Source organism: Electrona antarctica (assembly GCF_951216825.1).
Source record: "Electrona antarctica genome assembly, chromosome: 23".
Taxonomy (NCBI): Eukaryota; Metazoa; Chordata; class Actinopteri; order Myctophiformes; family Myctophidae; genus Electrona; species Electrona antarctica.
Genome location: NC_136804.1, coordinates 36143197 through 36162572, shown reverse-complemented (window position 1 = coordinate 36162572; position 19376 = coordinate 36143197). Strand labels below are relative to the sequence as shown.

Genomic DNA, 19376 nt, shown 5'->3' with positions numbered 1-19376 from the left:
TTTTTTAAATTAACAAGTAATAGAAAATTCTGCGGTTCAATCATTGAGCGGTTTTCTGTGAATGCAAATGCTGTCTAGTGTCTACGGCCGAGGAACGCACATGTGGGCCTGAGGTCGATAAAAAAAGGCTTCTAAATCCTAACATTTTTCTGAGAAACCCGTTTTCCCCGTTTCTATGTCAGTGGTGCTCAACCTTTTTCATGTCAAGGACCCCCAGAATTATCTCTATTGGGCCACGGACCCCCATCTCAAAATATGTAGTTCCAGGGACCCGCCCAGAAGCTCTGAAATATAAATTCAATGATTTGCGCAATGATCATAACGATTTTTCAAAAATAGCAGACCTACAAGCTCGTGAGCTTGTAGGTCTGCTATTTTTCAATAGCTAAATTATAACATGTTTAAAACACCAAAAGGGGTTCCCGCCCAAAATGGGTTAAAAAAAATGGTAGCCCCAGAAACATCTCTGCTTTTGCATGTGATCTGACAGACAAGATTTCATTTTATTCCTCAAAAATAAAACCATTGCATGGCCCTGTATCTCAAATGGTCAAATAAATATTTGATTAAAGAACACAATATTCCTTTTGTGTCGTCTCTGTATATCAGAAGAAGGCAAGATTCTCAAAAAGAATATATAAAAATCAATCAATAATTTGCATCCCTAGGGCAGATATGACGAATAACTTACATATACAAAGACTGACATATTTACTTACTTACTCAAAATGTAATAGTGGAAATATAGCCAAACTAGAAGATCACAATTTGTCTTATTGTGTCACATTGTGACGAAAAGAGAGTTGAGCCAGAAGGCAAAGCTCTCCGTCTACCGAGCAATCTTGGTTCCTACTCTCACCTAAGGTCATGAAGTGTGGGTCAAGACCCAAAGAATAAGGTTGCGAATACAAGCGGCCAAAATGAGTTTTCTTCGACGGGTGGCTGGCATCTCCCTTAGAGATAGGGTGAGAAGTTCAGTCACACGAGAGAGACTCGGAGTAGAACCGCTGTTCCTTCGCCTGAAAAAGAGCCAGCTGAGGTGGTTCGGGCATCTGGTTAGGATGCCTCTCGGGCGTCTCCCTATAGGGAGGTCCTCGACGCACGTCCCACTGGGAGGAGACCCCGGGGCAGACCAAGGCGCAGTTGGAGGAAACACATCGACTCACTGGCCTTGGAGCGTCTCGGGATCCCCCCAGGAGGAAGTCACTAATGTTGCTCTGGAGAGGGAAGTCTGGACCACTCTGGTGGAGCTGTTGCCCCCAGCGACCCGACTACGGATAAGCGGTTGAAGATGGATGGATGGATGGATGGATAGGTGAGTGGTGCGTGGTCTCACCTGCAGCAGGGCAGCAGCCAGGTATAATTATGATAAGGTGAGTGGTGCGTGGTCTCACCTGCAGCAGGGCAGCAGCCAGGTATAATTATGATAAGGTGAGTGGGGCGTGGTCTCACCTGCAGCAGGGCAGCAGCCAGGTATAATTATGATAAGGTGAGTGGGGCGTGGTCTCACCTGCAGCAGGGCAGCAGCCAGGTATAATTATGATAAGGTGAGTGGGGCGTGGTCTCACCTGCAGCAGGGCAGCAGCCAGGTATAATTATGATAAGGTGAGTGGGGCGTGGTCTCACCTGCAGCAGGGCAGCAGCCAGGTATAATTATGATAAGGTGAGTGGTGCGTGGTCTCACCTGCAGCAGGGCAGCAGCCAGGTACACGGTCATAAAGATGGGCGTCAGGGTGGTGTGGCCACTCTTCATCAGGTGGATGGTGTACAGGAAGATCACATGACCAGGGACCACCAATAGGAGCAGCACCTGAGCAGAGCGGTGATTGGGTCCTGAGAAAAGACGGGAAACGATGAGGAAGAGTGCAGGCGACAGAGGAACGAACGTTAACGATGAGGCACACTAATCAAAGAAGATGTATGGGTGTCTCTGAAATGAAAAAGATTGAGTTTTTATGATGCAAGCATGATGTTGCGTCCAGGCTACTGGTCTTACATCTAACCCACCTATTCTATTCTATTCTTTTTTTAATCATTTTTATCCCATGATTTTGTAACCCATTTTACACCCCTGTGTCAATTATCTAATGTGATCCTGGGCTCTACACACCCTTCGCCCATATATGGGGGACATGGGGAGAGCAACGGACTTGAACTCATGCTTCCTTCATGCATGAGTGTCCAAGTTGCTCCTTTACACCTGACAGGGGGGAGTTTCCCTGGTTGGACGTAGCACGTGGAAGGAACACGTTATTCCAACCAGTTCCTTTCCCCTCCATCAGGCGCCCCGGCTGGCCAGGGGGAGGCAGTTTAGAGACCAGGATTACTGCAAGTTTTTTGTGGGGGTATCTATCTACCCTATAGGGGACACGGGGAGAACATGCAACATCCACACAGAAAGGCCCTTTCGGCCAACCCCGCCTCGGGTATGGGCACTGATGACACAGCACCCCGAGCGGGAATCGAACCTAGGACCTTCTAGCTGTGAGGCGACAGCACTAACAACTGTGCCACCGTGCCCCCGCCTATTCTGATTTCATGTGACTACTTGCATTGCCTAAATTACATTACGATTGAAAGGATTGCAGTCGATTAGTTACAGATCAGTCTACCCTTTTGCTAACCTACTATATTCATCTGGGATCTCCCAATCGGTCCGCTCTGTCTGCCTGCCAGAACCCAGAACCCCTACGGCTGTATGCGTCACATGAACCCGTTCCCATAAAACTTTCACAATCCGCTGGCAGAATCATCAAAAACAACAAGCAGTTATGGATGCAAGGACAATCAAGGACACTGCCAACGTGCGATGCCAGGAGTAGTCGGTGAGGGAGAAATCATAATGTGTTGTTACGCCTGGTTGTATATCGTTCATCTTATTCCTCTCTGTGCCCTGCTATGATACATTATATTTTCCACAACGTAAGGCCTCCTAGGCCTGATAACTATTGTTTATGGTCCAGCTTGTCCTTATAACAGGACAGTATAAATCCCATTCTGGGCGGGAACCCCTTTTGGTGTTAGCATTATGTTATGCTTTAGCTATTGAAAAATAGCAGATCTAAAAGCTCATAGCGCGCCACCGAGTGGCGCGCTACGAGCTTGTAGGTCTGCTATTTTTGAAAAATCGAAGAACGGCTGACATAGAAACATAGCTTTTTCAGAAAACTGTCAGGATGTAGAAGACATTTTTAGAATCTGATCTCAGGTCAAAATGGGTTAACCATGGTCTGATTCCTTGTGCTCGTGGCAGTACCGTCAGTCATTTGTGTGGATATTTCAGTAATAATCTTTGTTTTACATAATTGATGTCCTAAGCCCTGTGAAATTTATGTTTAAACAGCCTAAATCGGCAAGCAGAATTGGTATTTTTTATTTATGTTCCAACGTTCAATTCCCAAAACATTTAAATTGTTTGTACTGTATGACAATGAATGGTCAACTAAAAGGTCATGATGATGACAGGCAGCCCTACAGTAGTTACCTGTTCCCCAGAAGGTGCGGCAGGGGTAGTAGCAGCCCTTGGCCTCCTCGGGCACCTCTCCAGGGGCGCAGTGGAAGTGCAGGTGGGTGGAGAATCTGCTCGACTGTATGGCCACCAGGTTCCCCCCAATACCTGGACATCAAAGAGAGAGAGAGAGAGAGAGACTACCAGTAAGCTGCAGAACAGAATCATCTCAGGCAAAAGTACACTTTTCAGGTTTGGCTGCCCCTTGTCCATTACCTGAGTAGAAACAATTAATAGACAGGATACCATTGATATGGTTGACTGTACGCCATTTTCTTTTCAGATGTTTACCATGAGTTTTCTATCATCTTATTCTATAGTATGCGGTGTCACTGAGCAGTATGGGTGGGAGGGTTGAGGGATTTCTTTCTCTTTTTTGTCATTGTATTTTTTTCTTTCATTTTTTGTTTTCTATAAAAGAAAAATGTATTCCATATCATAATGTTTGTGTAATAATTTATAATCTGTTCAATAAAACCCTATTTGACAAAAAAAAAGTACACTTTTCATGACAAAAACATTCACAAGAGTAATCGTCCCGAGTCATTCAGTGGGACAGTGTCGCGGACGGCCATCTATGAGCCGATCCAACGAGGAGGCACACGCAGACGGCCATCTATGAGCCGATCCAACGAGGAGGCACACGCAGACGGCCATCTATGAGCCGATCCAACGAGGAGGCACACGCAGACGGCCATCTATGAGCCGATCCAACGAGGAGGCACACGCAGACGGCCATCTATGAGCCGATCCAACGAGGAGGCACACGCAGACGGCCATCTATGAGCCGATCCAACGAGGAGGCACACGCAGACGGCCATCTATGAGCCGATCCAACGAGGAGGCACACGCAGACGGCCATCTATGAGCCGATCCAACGAGGAGGCAAACGCAGACGGCCATCTATGAGCCGATCCAACGAGGAGGCACACGCAGACGGCCATCTATGAGCCGATCCAACGAGGACGCACACGCAGATCCGACACACCGAAGACCCGACATGCGGGAACGACGGTCAGACATGCGGTCGGACATCCGCTGCTCCCGTGCTTGCGGTTATGGTTAGGTTATGGTTTGAAGGTAGGTTGTCGGTCAAATGACACTCGGACCAACAGTGTGTCGGATCTAAGGCCTTTACCCGATCCACGGTGTCACATGGGTTCCCACACCATGTTTTGATCTAAGGCCTGTACCCGATCCACGGTGTCACATGGGTTCCCACACCATGTTTTGATCTAAGGCCTGTACCCGATCCACGGTGTCACATGGGTTCCCACACCATGTTTTGATCTAAGGCCTGTACCCGATCCACGGTGTCACATGGGTTCCCACACCATGTTTTGACAGCGTGGCCCCTGCTACCATGATAGTCAACACGAGACCACAATTATACAGTAAATGGTGCATTTATATATGTAAATGGTGCATTTATATAGCGCCTTTATCCAAGGCGCTTTACATAGATTGTGCATTACATTCACCCATTCACACACACACATTCATACACCGATGGCGGAGGAAACCATGCAAGGCAGCAACCAGCACATCGGGAGCAATTAGGGGTTCAGAGTCTTGCTCAAAGACACTTCGACACTAACTCCACAGGCCCACAGGGTTCGAACTGGCAACCTTGCGGTTACCATCCAGCCACTCTACCCCTGAGCCACCGCCGCCCGAGTAGCAGCACTGGTACAAAAATTAACCAGGTCTACAGGTGTTAAAAGCACGGTAGATCAATGCCTATCTGCTTGTCGATGTGCAGGACGTTTTGTGAAAATGGCTGGAGTGGAGATACCGGCTCCCTTTTGGGGAATTGCCAACCCATGTAATGTTGACCTCGCCTCTTCTCTTACAAGCCAAGATAGGGTCCAAATTGTCCTCCCATTCTTTTTTTGTGTTTAGGCAAAACATTGACCGAGCATACTGTGTGTGTGTGTGTGTGTGTGTGTGTGTGTGTGTGTGTGTGTGTGTGTGTGTGTGTGTGTGTGTGCGCGCGCTGTGGCTGTAATTGTTCAAGTGTCTGGAGCTGCAGTGCTGATTGATTAGGAGCAGCAGCATAGCTGCATGGGCCACTCCTCGGTGTAAACGCTGTACATCCGAGTGTGAAACTGGATGTTTCTAATAACGATCGTTTTTTTTCCTCTGTCAGCTTTGCCTGAACATATAAGAAGAGGTGAGGGGGGGGGGGGCTTAGAATGCAACTCAGTGTTGCATCGCTTGGAAATTGTATGCAGGACAGCAGAGACACGGCTGTCACATCTGCCTGGGAGGCGTGGAGCAGCACCAATGCTCAGATCCTATTTAATTTAATTTCTTCTTTTGTTTTGTTCTTTTCTCAGTCTGACAACCCCTGAGAGAGCAATGACAAATGGACATCGCCTAAAGAAAATAAACATTGTGACAGAAGAGGAAAATGGAGAGAGAGAAAACAAAAGAATCAGGATCTGTCGTTTAGATACAAAACAGAGGGAGGGAGAGACGGGGAAATCCACGAGGGAGGGAAATATATTTATTCATTTAGTCATTTGTGCTAACTTTTAACCCATTTTGGGCGGGAACCCTTTTTGGTGTTTCAAGCATTATGTTTTAGCTATTTAAAAATAGCAGATCTACAAGCTCGTAGCGCGGCACTCTACGAGCTTGTAGGTCTGCTATTTTTGAAAAGTCCTGAAAATGTGGCACAAATCTTTGAATATATATTCTTTCAGAGCGAACGTTTTTAACTCAAATCTTTGCTTCTGGGGCAGGTCCCTGGAACAACATTTTTTCAGATCGGCGGCCAATTACATATATTTTTTGGGGGGGTCCTTGACATGAAAATGTTTGAGAACCACTGACATAGAAACAATGAGGTTTTTCAGAAAACCGTCAGGATTTAGAAGTCATTTTGTAGAATCGAGCTCAGGTTTAAATGGGTTAATTAAAATCAAGCACGTCATGAGACCGACGGGTATGTACAGAGAACAACATTTCATATTCACTACAGCGGCATACTTTCACACATCCCCTCAGACAAATGGAGTTTCTTTATCTTTTTCATCATAGTCTGAGAGCAACAAAAGCCCCAAAAAGCAACACATTTTCCTTTTAATAGAAAGTGTTTTGTCAAGGTTTTAGGTTCTGGTGGTACCAGAACCCAGCCAAGCTCGGGTTGACCTAGAAAGAAAGATTCAGTGCAAAAGTTAGTGATCCTTAAGTTCCTATCCTCGTTGCCAAGACGCATTACGGATTATATTTATCATGAACAGTTGAACAGTTGGTGCATCAATAAAGATGAATATATACAACAAATCACTCTTGGTCTACTTTAGAGCCGGAAATACCGGCAAGCGGCAACTAGCAACTAGCTATCAGTTTCAACTAGCAACTAGCTATCGGTTTCAACTAGCAACTAGCTATCGGTTTCAACTAGCAACTAGCTATCGGTTTCAACTAGCAACTAGCTATCGGTTTCAACTAGCAACTAGCTATCGGTTTCAACTAGCAACTAGCTATCGGTTTCAACTAGCAACTAGCTATCAGTTTCAACTAGCAACTAGCTATCAGTTTCAACTAGCAACTAGCTATCAGTTTCAACTAGCAACTAGCTATCAGTTTCAACTAGCAACTAGCTATCAGTTTCAACTAGCAACTAGCTATCAGTTTCAACTAGCAACCATATCAGTTTCAACTAGCAACTAGCTATCAGTTTCAACTAGCAACCATATCAGTTTCAACTAGCAACTAGCTATCAGTTTCAACTAGCAAACATATCAGTTTCAACTAGCAACTAGCTATCAGTTTCAACTAGCAACTAGCTATCAGTTTCAACTAGCAACTAGCTATCAGTTTCAACTAGCAACTAGCTATCAGTTTCAACTAGCAACTAGCTATCAGTTTCAACTAGCAACTAGCTATCAGTTTCAACTAGCAACTAGCTATCAGTTTCAACTAGCAACTAGCTATCAGTTTCAACTAGCAACTAGCTGGCTATCAGTTTCAACTAGCAACTAGCTATCAGTTTCAACTAGCAACTAGCTATCAGTTTCAACTAGCAACTAGCTATCGGTTTCAACTAGCAACTAGCCATCGGTTTCAACTAGCAACTAGCTATCGGTTTCAACTAGCAACTAGCTATCAGTTTCAACTAGCAACTAGCTATCAATTTCAACTAGCAACTAGCTATCAGTTTCAACTAGCAACTAGCTATCATTTTCAACTAGCAACTAGCTATCAGTTTCAACTAGCAACTAGCTATCAGTTTCAACTAGCAACTAGCTATCAGTTTCAACTAGCAACTAGCTATCAGTTTCAACTAGCAACTAACTATCAGTTTCAACTAGCAACTAGCTATCAGTTTCAACTAGCAACTAGCTATCATTTTCAACTAGCAACTAGCTATCAGTTTCAACTAGCAACTAGCTATCAGTTTCAACTAGCAACTAGCTATCAGTTTGAACTAGCAACTAGCTACCAGTTTCAACTAGCAACTAGCTATCAGTTTCGACAATAATGCATCATCCGATGTGTCCCGATTTGTTTTACCACTTCCAACCATCCCAATTTTGGGCATGTCATTATAGGTGGTGAACATGTTGAAATAGCTGTATAAATACATGGGTAATCAGTGGTCTGGGGATCTGCATTTTGGTCGGGCTCTAGTCTGGTTTAACCCATTAAGGCCAGACGTCGAAATTTAAAAAATGTCCTTTTAAAAATGTATTTTTTTCTCAAAAACCTCATGTTTCCATGTCAGTGGTTCTCAAACTATTTCGGACCCCAAAAAGTATATGTAATTGGCTACCGACCCCCATCTGAAAATATGTTGTTCCAGGGACCCCCCCCCAGAAGCAAAGATTTGAGTCTGAATATATATTCTTTCAGAGTTTCAGTTCTAAGACTTGAGGCACATTTTCACGATTTTTCAAAAATAGCAGACCTACAAGCTCATAGCGCGGCACTCGGTGCCGCGCTATGAGCTTGTAGATCTGCTATTTTTCCAATAGCTAAAGTATAACATAATGCTTTAAAACACCAAAAGGGGTTCCTTCCCGCCCCAGAATGGGTTAATGTTTGCAAGCATTAGCGAGCAGCACATCTTAACTGCCTGTTGGAGTGTCTCCGTGTCTACATTAGATAAGATAATTAGGACTGCCGTTATCTTTCCTTCACAAACACCTGGTGTTTCTTTTCACCGCCATATCCCTAATCAGGCTGTTGCCCCGTAAAATTGATCTTGGCTTCACGGCAGCCGCAATAGAGCAAAATGCTCTGCCACGATGTGTACACAAGATAAGAGAGAAGAACTAACTAGACACAAAGACTTATAATATGTCTGCAAAAAAGCAACACTTGTCTTGTGAATGATGTGCTAAATACAGTGTTCAGCACAGCATAAACAAGTAGTAATTGTCCATCACAACTCGTCACAATTTCACAACTCCCAGTATGGTGACAAATAGTAAATGGTAAATGGTGCATTTATATAGCGCCTTTATCCAAGGCGCTTTACATAGATTGTGCATTACCTTCACCCATTCACACACACATTCATACACCGATTGCGGCGGAAGCCATGCAAGGTACCAACCAGCACATCGGGAGCAATTTGGGGTTCAGTGTCTTGCCCAAGGACACTTCGACATGTAGACTGGAGGAGCCGGGATTCGAACCGCCGACCCATGGATCATTGGACGACCTGCTATACCTCTTGAGCTACAGTCGCCCCAAACAGACATGGGTTCCCAAAGTGGGGTTCGGGGACCCCTGGGGGTACTTCAGGGAGTTCCAGGGGGTACCTAGCTCAATGATAGTTACAAATGGAACACTCTGTAACTCAGAGTGTACAAAATGGAACCAACGGGTCCATTTGGTTCCATTTGTACACTCAGTTAAATTAACAGTGGTTGTACAATATAAATTGGGGTACCAGAGATAGAAATGCCATTGAATCTGGGGTCCGTAGCATAATGTGTGTGAAACTGGGGGTCCCATATCGGGGTCACTGGCATAAGTTTTCAAATGGGGGGGAGGGGGTCCGTGGACTAAAATGTTTGATTTGGGGGTCCTTGACACGAAAAAGTTTGGGGACCACAGATCTAGGCGTACGTACAGCATACCATAAATGTATTGTTACGCATAAAATAGAGTAGCAGGTATGTTCAAATGTACTTGGAAGGCGGACACAAAGCAGCTCTCAAGTGGAAGAAAAACCTTTTGTTAGTCATTGCGTGTGCATTTGTGTGTTATGATAATACAATGTAGGACAGAGAAGCGGATTAACAGTTGAGTGGAACTGGGTCTTTGTATTCAGAATGATAAATAGGAGGTTGAACTGATTCAATGTTACAGCTGGATGGCTCTGTGAGCAGTGGTGAATGTAAGAGTGATTATATTTTCGGTACCGCGGCATTTTTAATCACATACACGCACAACTACATGTGTACGTGTGCGCACAAAACAGCCCGATAGCCTAGTTATGAGAGTTTTTACACAACACGCAAAAGTAGACAACTTGTGACAAATCAATTCATTCATTCGTTACAACAACACACTCTACCAGCCTTTACTAGCACCATAATACAGTGTTGGAAATGCACTGGTTCCGTGCCGACGTGTCAATTTGACACACACACACACACACACACACACACACACACACACACACACACACACACACACACACACACACACACACACACACACACACACACACACACACACACACACACACACACACACACACACACACACACACACACACACACACACACACACACACACACACACACACACACACACACACACACACAGTTTATTAAATTAGATACTTGAACGACCCTACTGTCTGTTTAACCCATTCTGACCTGAGATCAGATTCTAAAAATGTCTTCTACATCCTGACAGTTTTCTGAAAAAGCTATGTTTCTGTCAGTCGTTCTTCGATTTTTCAAAAATAGCAGACCTACAAGCTTGTAGCGCGGCACTCGGTGGCGCACTATGAGCTTGTAGATCTGCTATTTTTCAATAGCTAAAGCATAACATAATGCTAACACCAAAAGGGGTTCCCGCCCAGAATGGATTAATTCAATCTATACACCGCGCTATTCCGTCTCCGCTGGACCATCGCCATCGCTCTTTATCTGGCCTCCACACCTCCTTGCCACCCTTTCACCCCAAACCCGTAGGTGTGGGGTTACGGGTGCTTTGGGGGTTTGCACTTTTTCGGGTCACTAGGTCCGACTGGGGGGGGATTTGGGTGCAGGGAGGCTATGGTGGAACGGCAGGGGGGCCTCGTCTGCTCACAGCCAGGGCTCGCTCTTCCTAGAGGGGGCCGACAGACTGGACTGACTTATCTGTCTCATCTCATCTCATGGTTCTCTGGCTCCGTCTAACACTTAACCCATTTTGGACTGAGGTCGATAAAAGAAAGGCTTCTAAATCCTAATTTTTTTCTGAAAAACCCATGTTTCTATGTCAGTGGTGCTCAACCTTTTTCATGTCAAGGACCCCCAGAATTATCTCTATTGGGCCACGGACCTCCATCTCAAAATATGTAGTTCCAGGGACCCCCCAGAAGCAAATATTTTAGTTAAAAATGTTCGCTCTGAAATATATATTCAAAGATTTGCGCCACATTTTCACGACTTTTCAAAAATAGCAGACCTACAAGCTCGTAGCGCGCCACTCGGTGGCGCGCTATGAGCTTGTAGATCTGCTATTTTTCAATAACTAAAGTACAACATTACACCAAGAGGGGTTCCCGCCCAAAATGGGTTAACTCATCTTCAACCATCCTTCTCCTCCACACAACACTTTCCCTCCGACCTTTCTAATAACCCATTTTGGGCGGGAACGCCTTTTGGTGTTTTAAAGCATTATGTTATACTTTAGCTATTGAAAAATAGCAGATCTACAAGCTCATAGCGCGGCACCGAGTGCCGCGCTACGAGCTTGTAGGTCTGCTATTTTTGAAAAATCGTGAAAATGTGGCGCAAATCTTTGAATATGTATTCCTTCAGAGAGAACTTCTTTATTTATTTTGTTATGTTTTTTTTGTTTGTGGCTTTCGCCTTTTTTATTTTATATATTTTATGGAGGGACAGACAGTAGGCTGACAGGAAATGGGGAGAGAGATGGGGGGGGAAGACATGCAGTAAAGGCCGGCGGGAACGGGAGTCGAACCCGCGGCACACTGCCAGACTGGATTACCAGCCAAGGTGCCTGGACCACTGAGCCACGGCCCAGGCCCAGAGAGAACGTTTTTAACTCAAATCTTTGCTTCTGGGGGAGGTCCCTGGAACAACATGTTTTCAGATGGGGGTCGGCAGCCAATTACATATAATTCTGGGGCTTCTTGACATGAAATAGTTTGAGAACAACTGACATAGAAACACAAGTTTTTCTGAAAACCATCATGATTTAGAAGACATTTGTAGAATCTGGTATGAGGTCGAAATGGGTTAATCCAGCCGTAAATAATCCTCCTGCTCTTTTTGCCCTCCTCCTGAGATCCCCCGTTCTTGGGGCGTCCTTCCGCATTAACGCGGACAGCAGGAGGTGCGGTGACTTTTAAAGATCCAAAATGCAGTGGGCCTCTGCCTCCCGATGTGAGGTGAAATACGTTGTAAATTCAAGTGAGCTTGAAAGAGCTCCCCCCCTGCCCCCCCTGAGCGCACTGATAATCCCAAACCCGGTTTTACGTCGTGCACACATGGCGGGGAAACAATTAGGCACAGAATCGTCTGCCATCTCGTTAAATGTCCCTCATTAACGCTGCTTAATTAACCCATTTTGGGCGGGAACCCCTTTTGGTGTTTTAAAGCATTATGTTATAATTTAGCTATTGAAAAAATAGCAGATCTACAAGCTCATAGCGCGCCACCAAGTGGCGCGCTACGAGCTTGTAGGTCTGCTATTTTTGAAAAATCGTTAAAATGTGTCGCAAATCATTGAATACACAGTATATTTTAGAGCGAACATTTTTAATGAAAATATTTGCTTCTGGGAGGTCCCTGGAACTACATATTTTGAGATGGGGGGGGGGGGGGGTCCGTGGCCCAATAGAGATAATTCTGGGGGTCCTTGACATGAAAAAGGTTGAGCAACACTGACATAGAAACATGGGTTTCTCAGAAAAATGTTAGGATTTAGAAGCCTTTTTTTATCGACCTCAGTCCAAAATGGGTTAAAAGCGCGTCTCCCGTGAAGGAGAAGCTAGCAGTACAGGAGGGGGAGGACAGTACAGGAGGGGGAGGGAGTTTTACAAAGTGTGGAGAGACACAGAGCCGAGGTGGGATGAGCCGTTTCGCTCAGCGGCCAGCAAGACATTAGCCCATTTTGGGGCGGGAACCCCTTTTGGTGTTAGCATTATGTTATGCTTTAGCTATTGAAAAATAGCAGATCTACAAGCTCGTAGCGCGCCACCGAGTGGCGCGCTACGAGCTTGTAGGTCTGCTATTTTTGAAAAATCGAAGAACGACTGACATAGAAACGTAGCTTTTTCAGAAAACTGTCAGGATGTAGAAGACATTTTTAGAATCTGATCTCAGGTCAAAATGGGTTAATGCAGGGCGGGGCGGGGCGGGGCGGGGCGGGGCATTAATGCTGGGCGGGGCGGGGCGCTGTGACTCACCGTTGATGACAGGGGTGTAAACTACGATTCCAGCCAGGTTTGGGTCGGACACCGTCTTGTCCAGGATGAGCCCACCGATGCTGCAGGGGGGGACAGAATGGGGTCGTCATAACATTAAAGGACAACTTCACCACTTTTTAACACATTTTGTGCCCAAGACGTCTGTGGACGTCTTGGGTATTACTGCACGTGCATAGCCCAAGACGTCTGTGGACGTCTTTGAAAATAAATAAATATATATATATATATATATATATATTTTTTTTTATTTAAAAGAAAATCAAAAAATCAAAACAATGATTTTTGTTTTTTTAATACGTGGTGCCAAAGTTTGTGTTTTTGCCATTGAGAATGCATTTGGCGTTTAAATTAAATAACTCAGAAACTATAAAACATTTCAAAGTAAAAAGTTCCAGCATGTGTCTCCACAGTCAGCTGAATTATAAAAAATGTGAATGGATTTTCTAGGTGAAAGTGATTTTTGGCAGTTTTGCGTGGGCTCTCAATGTGTTAACCTATCTTCATAAAAAATCATGATAAAATGCACAATTTTTTCCTACTCGGTCTGTGTCTCATAGGAGGGCTGTGGGCAGTTCAGAAACCGTCCTCCAGTGACATCATCGATGGGGTAACCAAGCTAATAGAAACTGCAGGCTTTCTAGTCCTGAAAAGTTGCAATGTGAAAATGGAAGCCATCGTTCTCACGATAATACAAATCTAGACATTTTTGTAAAAAAAAAAAATCTTGTTTAAAAAATAAATCTGCCCAATGATGATGTCACTGGTGGACGGGTTTCTGAACTGCCCACAGCCCTCCTATGAGACACAGACTGAGTAGAAAAGAATTGTGCCATTTTATCATGATTATTTGTGAGGACCTATTATATGAAGATAGGTTGAAAAGTGGTGAAGTGGTCCTTTAAAGAAAATACAGCACATAACACAAAAGTTTTCCACAATCTTTCTTTTACACAGAATAGTAACGAAAAATACAAAAAGGTCATAAAAAAGGGTGTTATGTTATGTGAGAGAAACCCTCAGAAACACATAGCAACACACACACACACAGCCAATACAGTCATACATACACATGATAAATGGGTCGAGGAGCAGCTATAAAACAGAAAAGAGACACACAGACAGACACACGGCTTGGCATGCAGCGTATTTGTGAGGTCGCCACCTCCCCAAGGGGAAAGCCGAGCGCACGCTGCTGGCGAGGGCCAATTTGTTTATGGGGATGAGTCATCAAACAAAACCACACACTGCCCGTCCGTCTCAGACAACATTAGAATAGCTGTTCTTTCCCCTTTGAAGACTATAGTTAACACCCATGCGCACACGCGCACACACAGACACACACACACCTGCTGATGACCATGGCAGTGATGACGGGCTCCCATCCGGAGTAGAGCAGGGTGCGGCTGGCAGGGTGCTTGGAGGAAATGACCATCCAGAGAGGGGTGAGAGACATGAAGAAGGCACACACCAAGGAGGACACGTACGGGTAGGTGTCTGGGGGGGGGAGAGAGAGAGAGAGAGAGAGAGAGAGAGCGAGAGAGATTGAGAACATTTTCGGATTCTAAATGGCCATGCATTATTAAACACACCTGAAACGAGGCAATTTGACCCTCCCTCCTCCGTATTGGAATGAGCGTGACTGAGCGAGTAGCAGCCAGGGACACTCCAGGACAGGAGGAAACTACGCTCTGCAAGAAGAAGCAACTATCGACTGTTTTCTTAGCGATTTATTCTATCAATTACTTTTTCAAACCCATTTAGACCTGAGTTAAAAACATTCACTTTGAAAGAATATATATATATTCAAAGATTTGCGCCACATTTTCACAATTTAAAAAAAATAGCAGACCTACAAGCTCGTAGCGCGCCACTCGGTGGCACGCTATGAGCTTGTAGATCTGCTATTTTTCAATAGCTAAAGTATAACATAATGCTCTAAACACCAAAAGGGGTTCCCGCCCAAAATGGGTTAATTGTAAAAATAAAAAAAAATCGATAAGAAAAACAAATTTATAAAATATTAAAAAGATGTATACTGTATATGTTTAATGCGTTTGGAAAAATGTCACCAACATGCCCAAATTTTGTAATTAAATGATTGATTAGAATTATTTGTAATAATTGATTCAATCAATTAGTTCGATTAACTGTTCACTATGAAACACAAGTGCCACAAATTTTGCTGAATAATCTAAAGACACCACACACACACACACACACACACACACACACACACACACACACACACACACACACACACACACACACACACACACACACACACACACACACACACACACACACACACACACAAAGTTATTTCAGAAGAATAATTGGGGCAAAGCACCTGCTCTGTGCTGAGCAGGCTCTGCCCCACAGACAGATATCAAAGCACCTGCTCTGTGCTGAGCAGGCTCTGCCCCACAGACAGATATCAAAGCACCTGCTCTGTGCTGAGCAGGCTCTGCCCCACAGACAGATATTCCCCTTTTTCTACACACTAAATATCAGACGTGATGATGAAACCGGAGCTGGGGGGGAGGAAGGAAGGAAGGCTCACCGAGTACGAAAATCACCAAGAGCTCCTCACAGAAAGCAAAAGGCTCCGCCATTATTATGAAACAGAGACGTTTGCTTCCTCAAGACTTTGGCTGAGCTCACACCTTTCATGCAATTCTCGTGCTCGTTGGATGCTCGTTGGATGCATGTTGTGTTGTGTCATGGCCGCCCAATGTATTTCCAATGGAGGTCACATGGTTTGACCCAACATTGTGTTGTGTGAGGGGGAGGGGCGCAGTCGTGCGCCCCTCCCCCTCACACAACACAATGTTGGGTCAAACCATGTGACCTCCATTGGAAATGCATTGGGCCGCTGGGCGGCCATGACACAACACCCAACGAGCACAGAGAATTGCATGAAAGGTGTGAGTGCACCCTTTGGGTGCCGTGAATGATCTCCACCGGCCTTCTCTCTGTAGATACTCACGTGATTGAAATAGATTTTTAAGCCACTGAGTAAACTGGCCATTAGGTCCAATTTAGCCCATTTTGGGCGGGAACCCCTTTTGGTGTTAGCATTATGTTATGCTTTAGCTATTGAAAAATAGCAGACCTACAAGCTCATAGCGCGCCACCGAGTGGCGCGCTACGAGCTTGTAGGTCTGCTATTTTTGAAAAATCAAAGAACCACTGACATAGTAGCCTCGGAAACCCAGACGTTTTTATTTCCATAGAAACATAGCTTTTTCAGAAAACTGTCAGGATGTAGAAGACATTTTTAGAATCTGATCTCAGGTCAAAATGGGTTAGTAGAGAAGTGTCGACAAGGCTGACCCTGAAAACAACGGAGCAACTGTTCAGGGAGCTGCACTGGGTGCCAGGCAGTGGTGGAAAGAAACTCAGTACTTTTACTTAAGTACAATTTTGAGGTATTTGTACTTTACTTGAGTATTTCCAATTTCCAGTACTTTTACTTCTACTCCACTACATCTCAGAGCCAAAAAAATTACTTTTACTTCAGTACAATTATTTGAAAACTTTAGTTACTAGTTACTTTGGCGATTTTAATTTTGTTTAGAAAACATACATTAACCACTTCAATACATTTCGACGCATTGTGAGATCTGCTATTTTCAAAAGATTTTGTACAGAGTTTGAAATGGGACATTCTGCAATACGAGTACTTTTACTTTTAGTACTTTAAGTACATTTTGATGCCGATACTTTTGTACTTTTACTCAAGCACATTTTCAATTCCGTAACGAAGTAGTTCTAAATTGCAGTATTGGTACTTTTACTTAAAGGGGCATTCCACTCATTTTCAACATTTTACTATGTCATTAATATACCTTAGAGCTGTTGTGTGGAAATAATAAAAAAGTTCCACCATGCTGTGTTTCCAAGAACTAGAGGTCTGAAAAAAATCATTAACATGGTGAAACACATCTTGATGATGTCATCAAGATGTGTTTCACCATGTTAATGATTTTTTTCATAATTACAGTTCTAGGAAACACAAAATGGGGGGACTTTTTTATTATTTCCACACAAAAGCTCTAAGGTATATTAATGACATAGTAAAATGTTGAAAATGGGTGGTTTTCCCCTTTAAGTAAAACAATTGAGTACTTTTTCCACCACTGGGTGCCAGGCGGCCTTGCTGCATTGCCCTGAGATGGAAATGTATAATCTGAAAATGGTCTTATTAAAATTTTCTTTTACTTCTTTCATAGCCTTTTGGTCGGTCTGTGAGTGCTGAATGCTTATTTCATACAATCTGACCTGACAAGGGCTGGTTATTTAGGTATATTTTCCAGAGGAAACGGCTGCTCTATGTATTAAGTAATGCAAGGTAGTGTAATATTGGGCTGGGTGTGACATGAAATAAACATGCTTCTGAATATGTGGGTGAAAGTAAAAGAGAGTCTGTTCAATTTGCCACTCTGAATAATGGTGCATGGGTGACCTCTAGTGGTGGGAACGGACCATTATCCTAATTGAAGTCTTTGCACCTTTAGAGCAAAGGGTTCTTTCACATTTATAACTGGATGTTCACAATAATGTCACTTCTTGGGTGATAAAATGATAAATGATGATACGGCTAGATAAAATGAAAATATATGTATGTAAAATGTATGTAAAAAAACTCAACCAATGAAATCTGTGCAAGATAATAGAAACAGGGACTCCGACATAAATGCAGAAAGCGTCCTGGGTTCGATTCCCGCTGGGGACGCTGTGGGCATGTTCCCTCCTCCGCGTCATCAGTGCCCATACCCGAGGCGGGGTTGGCGAAAGGGACTTTCTGTGTGGAGTTTGCATGTTCTCCCCGTGTCCCCTAGGGTAGGTACCCTCACAAAAACATGGCGTAATCCTGGTCTCTAAAACTACCTCCCCCTGGCCAGCCGGGGCGCCTGATGGAGGGGAAAGGAACTGGTCGGAATAACATGTTCCTTCCACGCGCTACGTCCGGCCGGGGAAACTCTCCCCTGTCAGGTGAAAAGAAGCAGCTTGGACTCCTCATGCATATAAGGAAGCATGAGGTCAGTCCGCTGCCCTCCCCAGGTTGGCACTAGGAAGTGTAGCGCCCAGGATTGCATTAGATAATTGACACTGGGTGAAAAAATGGGTTACAAAATTGTGGGATAAAAAAAATATATATGCAGAAAGCGGTGAAAGCCGTCACCATTTCCAGTTAGAGCACAATAATCCAATCCTTCATTTTTTGCGGTGGCTTCCATATGCGAGCATCTGCCATGGACACCATGGTCTTCATTATGGAAATTATTACATTTATTTTCAACACTTCAGAACTGTGCTCGACGTGTCTTCTGACCACAGGAGGTGAAATCCTTATCATCAATTTCGATTATCCCATTCTGGGCGGGAACCCCTTTTGGGTGTTTTTAACCATTATGTTACACTTTAGCTGTGGCAGTGGTGGCCGAACGGATTGCGGAGCGGTCTTGATACCGGAAGGTCGCCAGTTCGAATCAGCGGTCCGACACGTTAAAATTACCAACGCTGAAGTGCCCTTGAGCAAGGCATTGAACCACTACCATGAAATGTTCTATGAGCAGGGCCTGGCTGGAAACAAGTTCTTGAGCTTAGCCCAGATACCCTGGGTAAATATAGTAACTTTGCTTTGCTTTGCTAGCAGATCTACAAGCTCGTAGCGCGGCACCGAGTGCCGCGCTACGAGCTTGTAGGTCTGCTATTTTTGAAAAATCGTAAAAATGTGGCGCAAATCTTTGAATATATATTCTTTCAGAGCAAATGTTTTTAACTCAAATCTTTGTTTCTGGGGAGGTTCCTGGAACAACATATTTTCAGTTGGGGGTCAGCGGCCAATTATATATATTTTTGGGGATCCTTGACATGAAAATGTTTGAGAACCACTGACATAGAAACATGAAAACTGTCCGGATTTAGAAAACATTTGTAGAATCGTCCTCGGGTCTAAATGGGTTAAGAAATAAAGGGTACATGCAGCCAGGAGAAACAGTGGCATAGCGAGTTTGGAAGTAAAGAAAAAACAACAACCAGCAGGCTAGCTCAGTGCTGGGCTTAATCCACTGAATAGAACAAGGTTTTTTTCATGCAAAACCAAAGTAGAACTGAAGCACGCCAAGCTTCCCTGTAGCGAAAGCACTAGAGTTGTTCCGACATCTCACTGATGTGCACACGATGTGCCCACGGTTATTTATTCTTTCATGTGTCCCTTATCTCTGGCAC

At 44.3% G+C, this 19376-nt stretch overlaps 1 protein-coding gene across 2 annotated transcripts in view; it reads right to left on the bottom strand.

Annotated features, from left to right (window-relative positions):
* Positions 1-19376, bottom strand: part of slc41a2b (solute carrier family 41 member 2b) — a 49822-nt gene that overhangs the window by 19481 nt on the left and 10965 nt on the right. For both annotated transcript variants that reach the window (XM_079493753.1, XM_079493752.1), the window contains exons 7-10: positions 14489-14636; positions 13122-13201; positions 3485-3616; positions 1685-1833 (exon numbers count right to left, since the gene is read on the bottom strand). In XM_079493753.1, coding sequence (XP_079349879.1) covers positions 1685-1833; positions 3485-3616; positions 13122-13201; positions 14489-14636 — 509 coding nt within the window. The remainder of the gene's footprint in view (positions 1-1684; positions 1834-3484; positions 3617-13121; positions 13202-14488; positions 14637-19376) is intronic.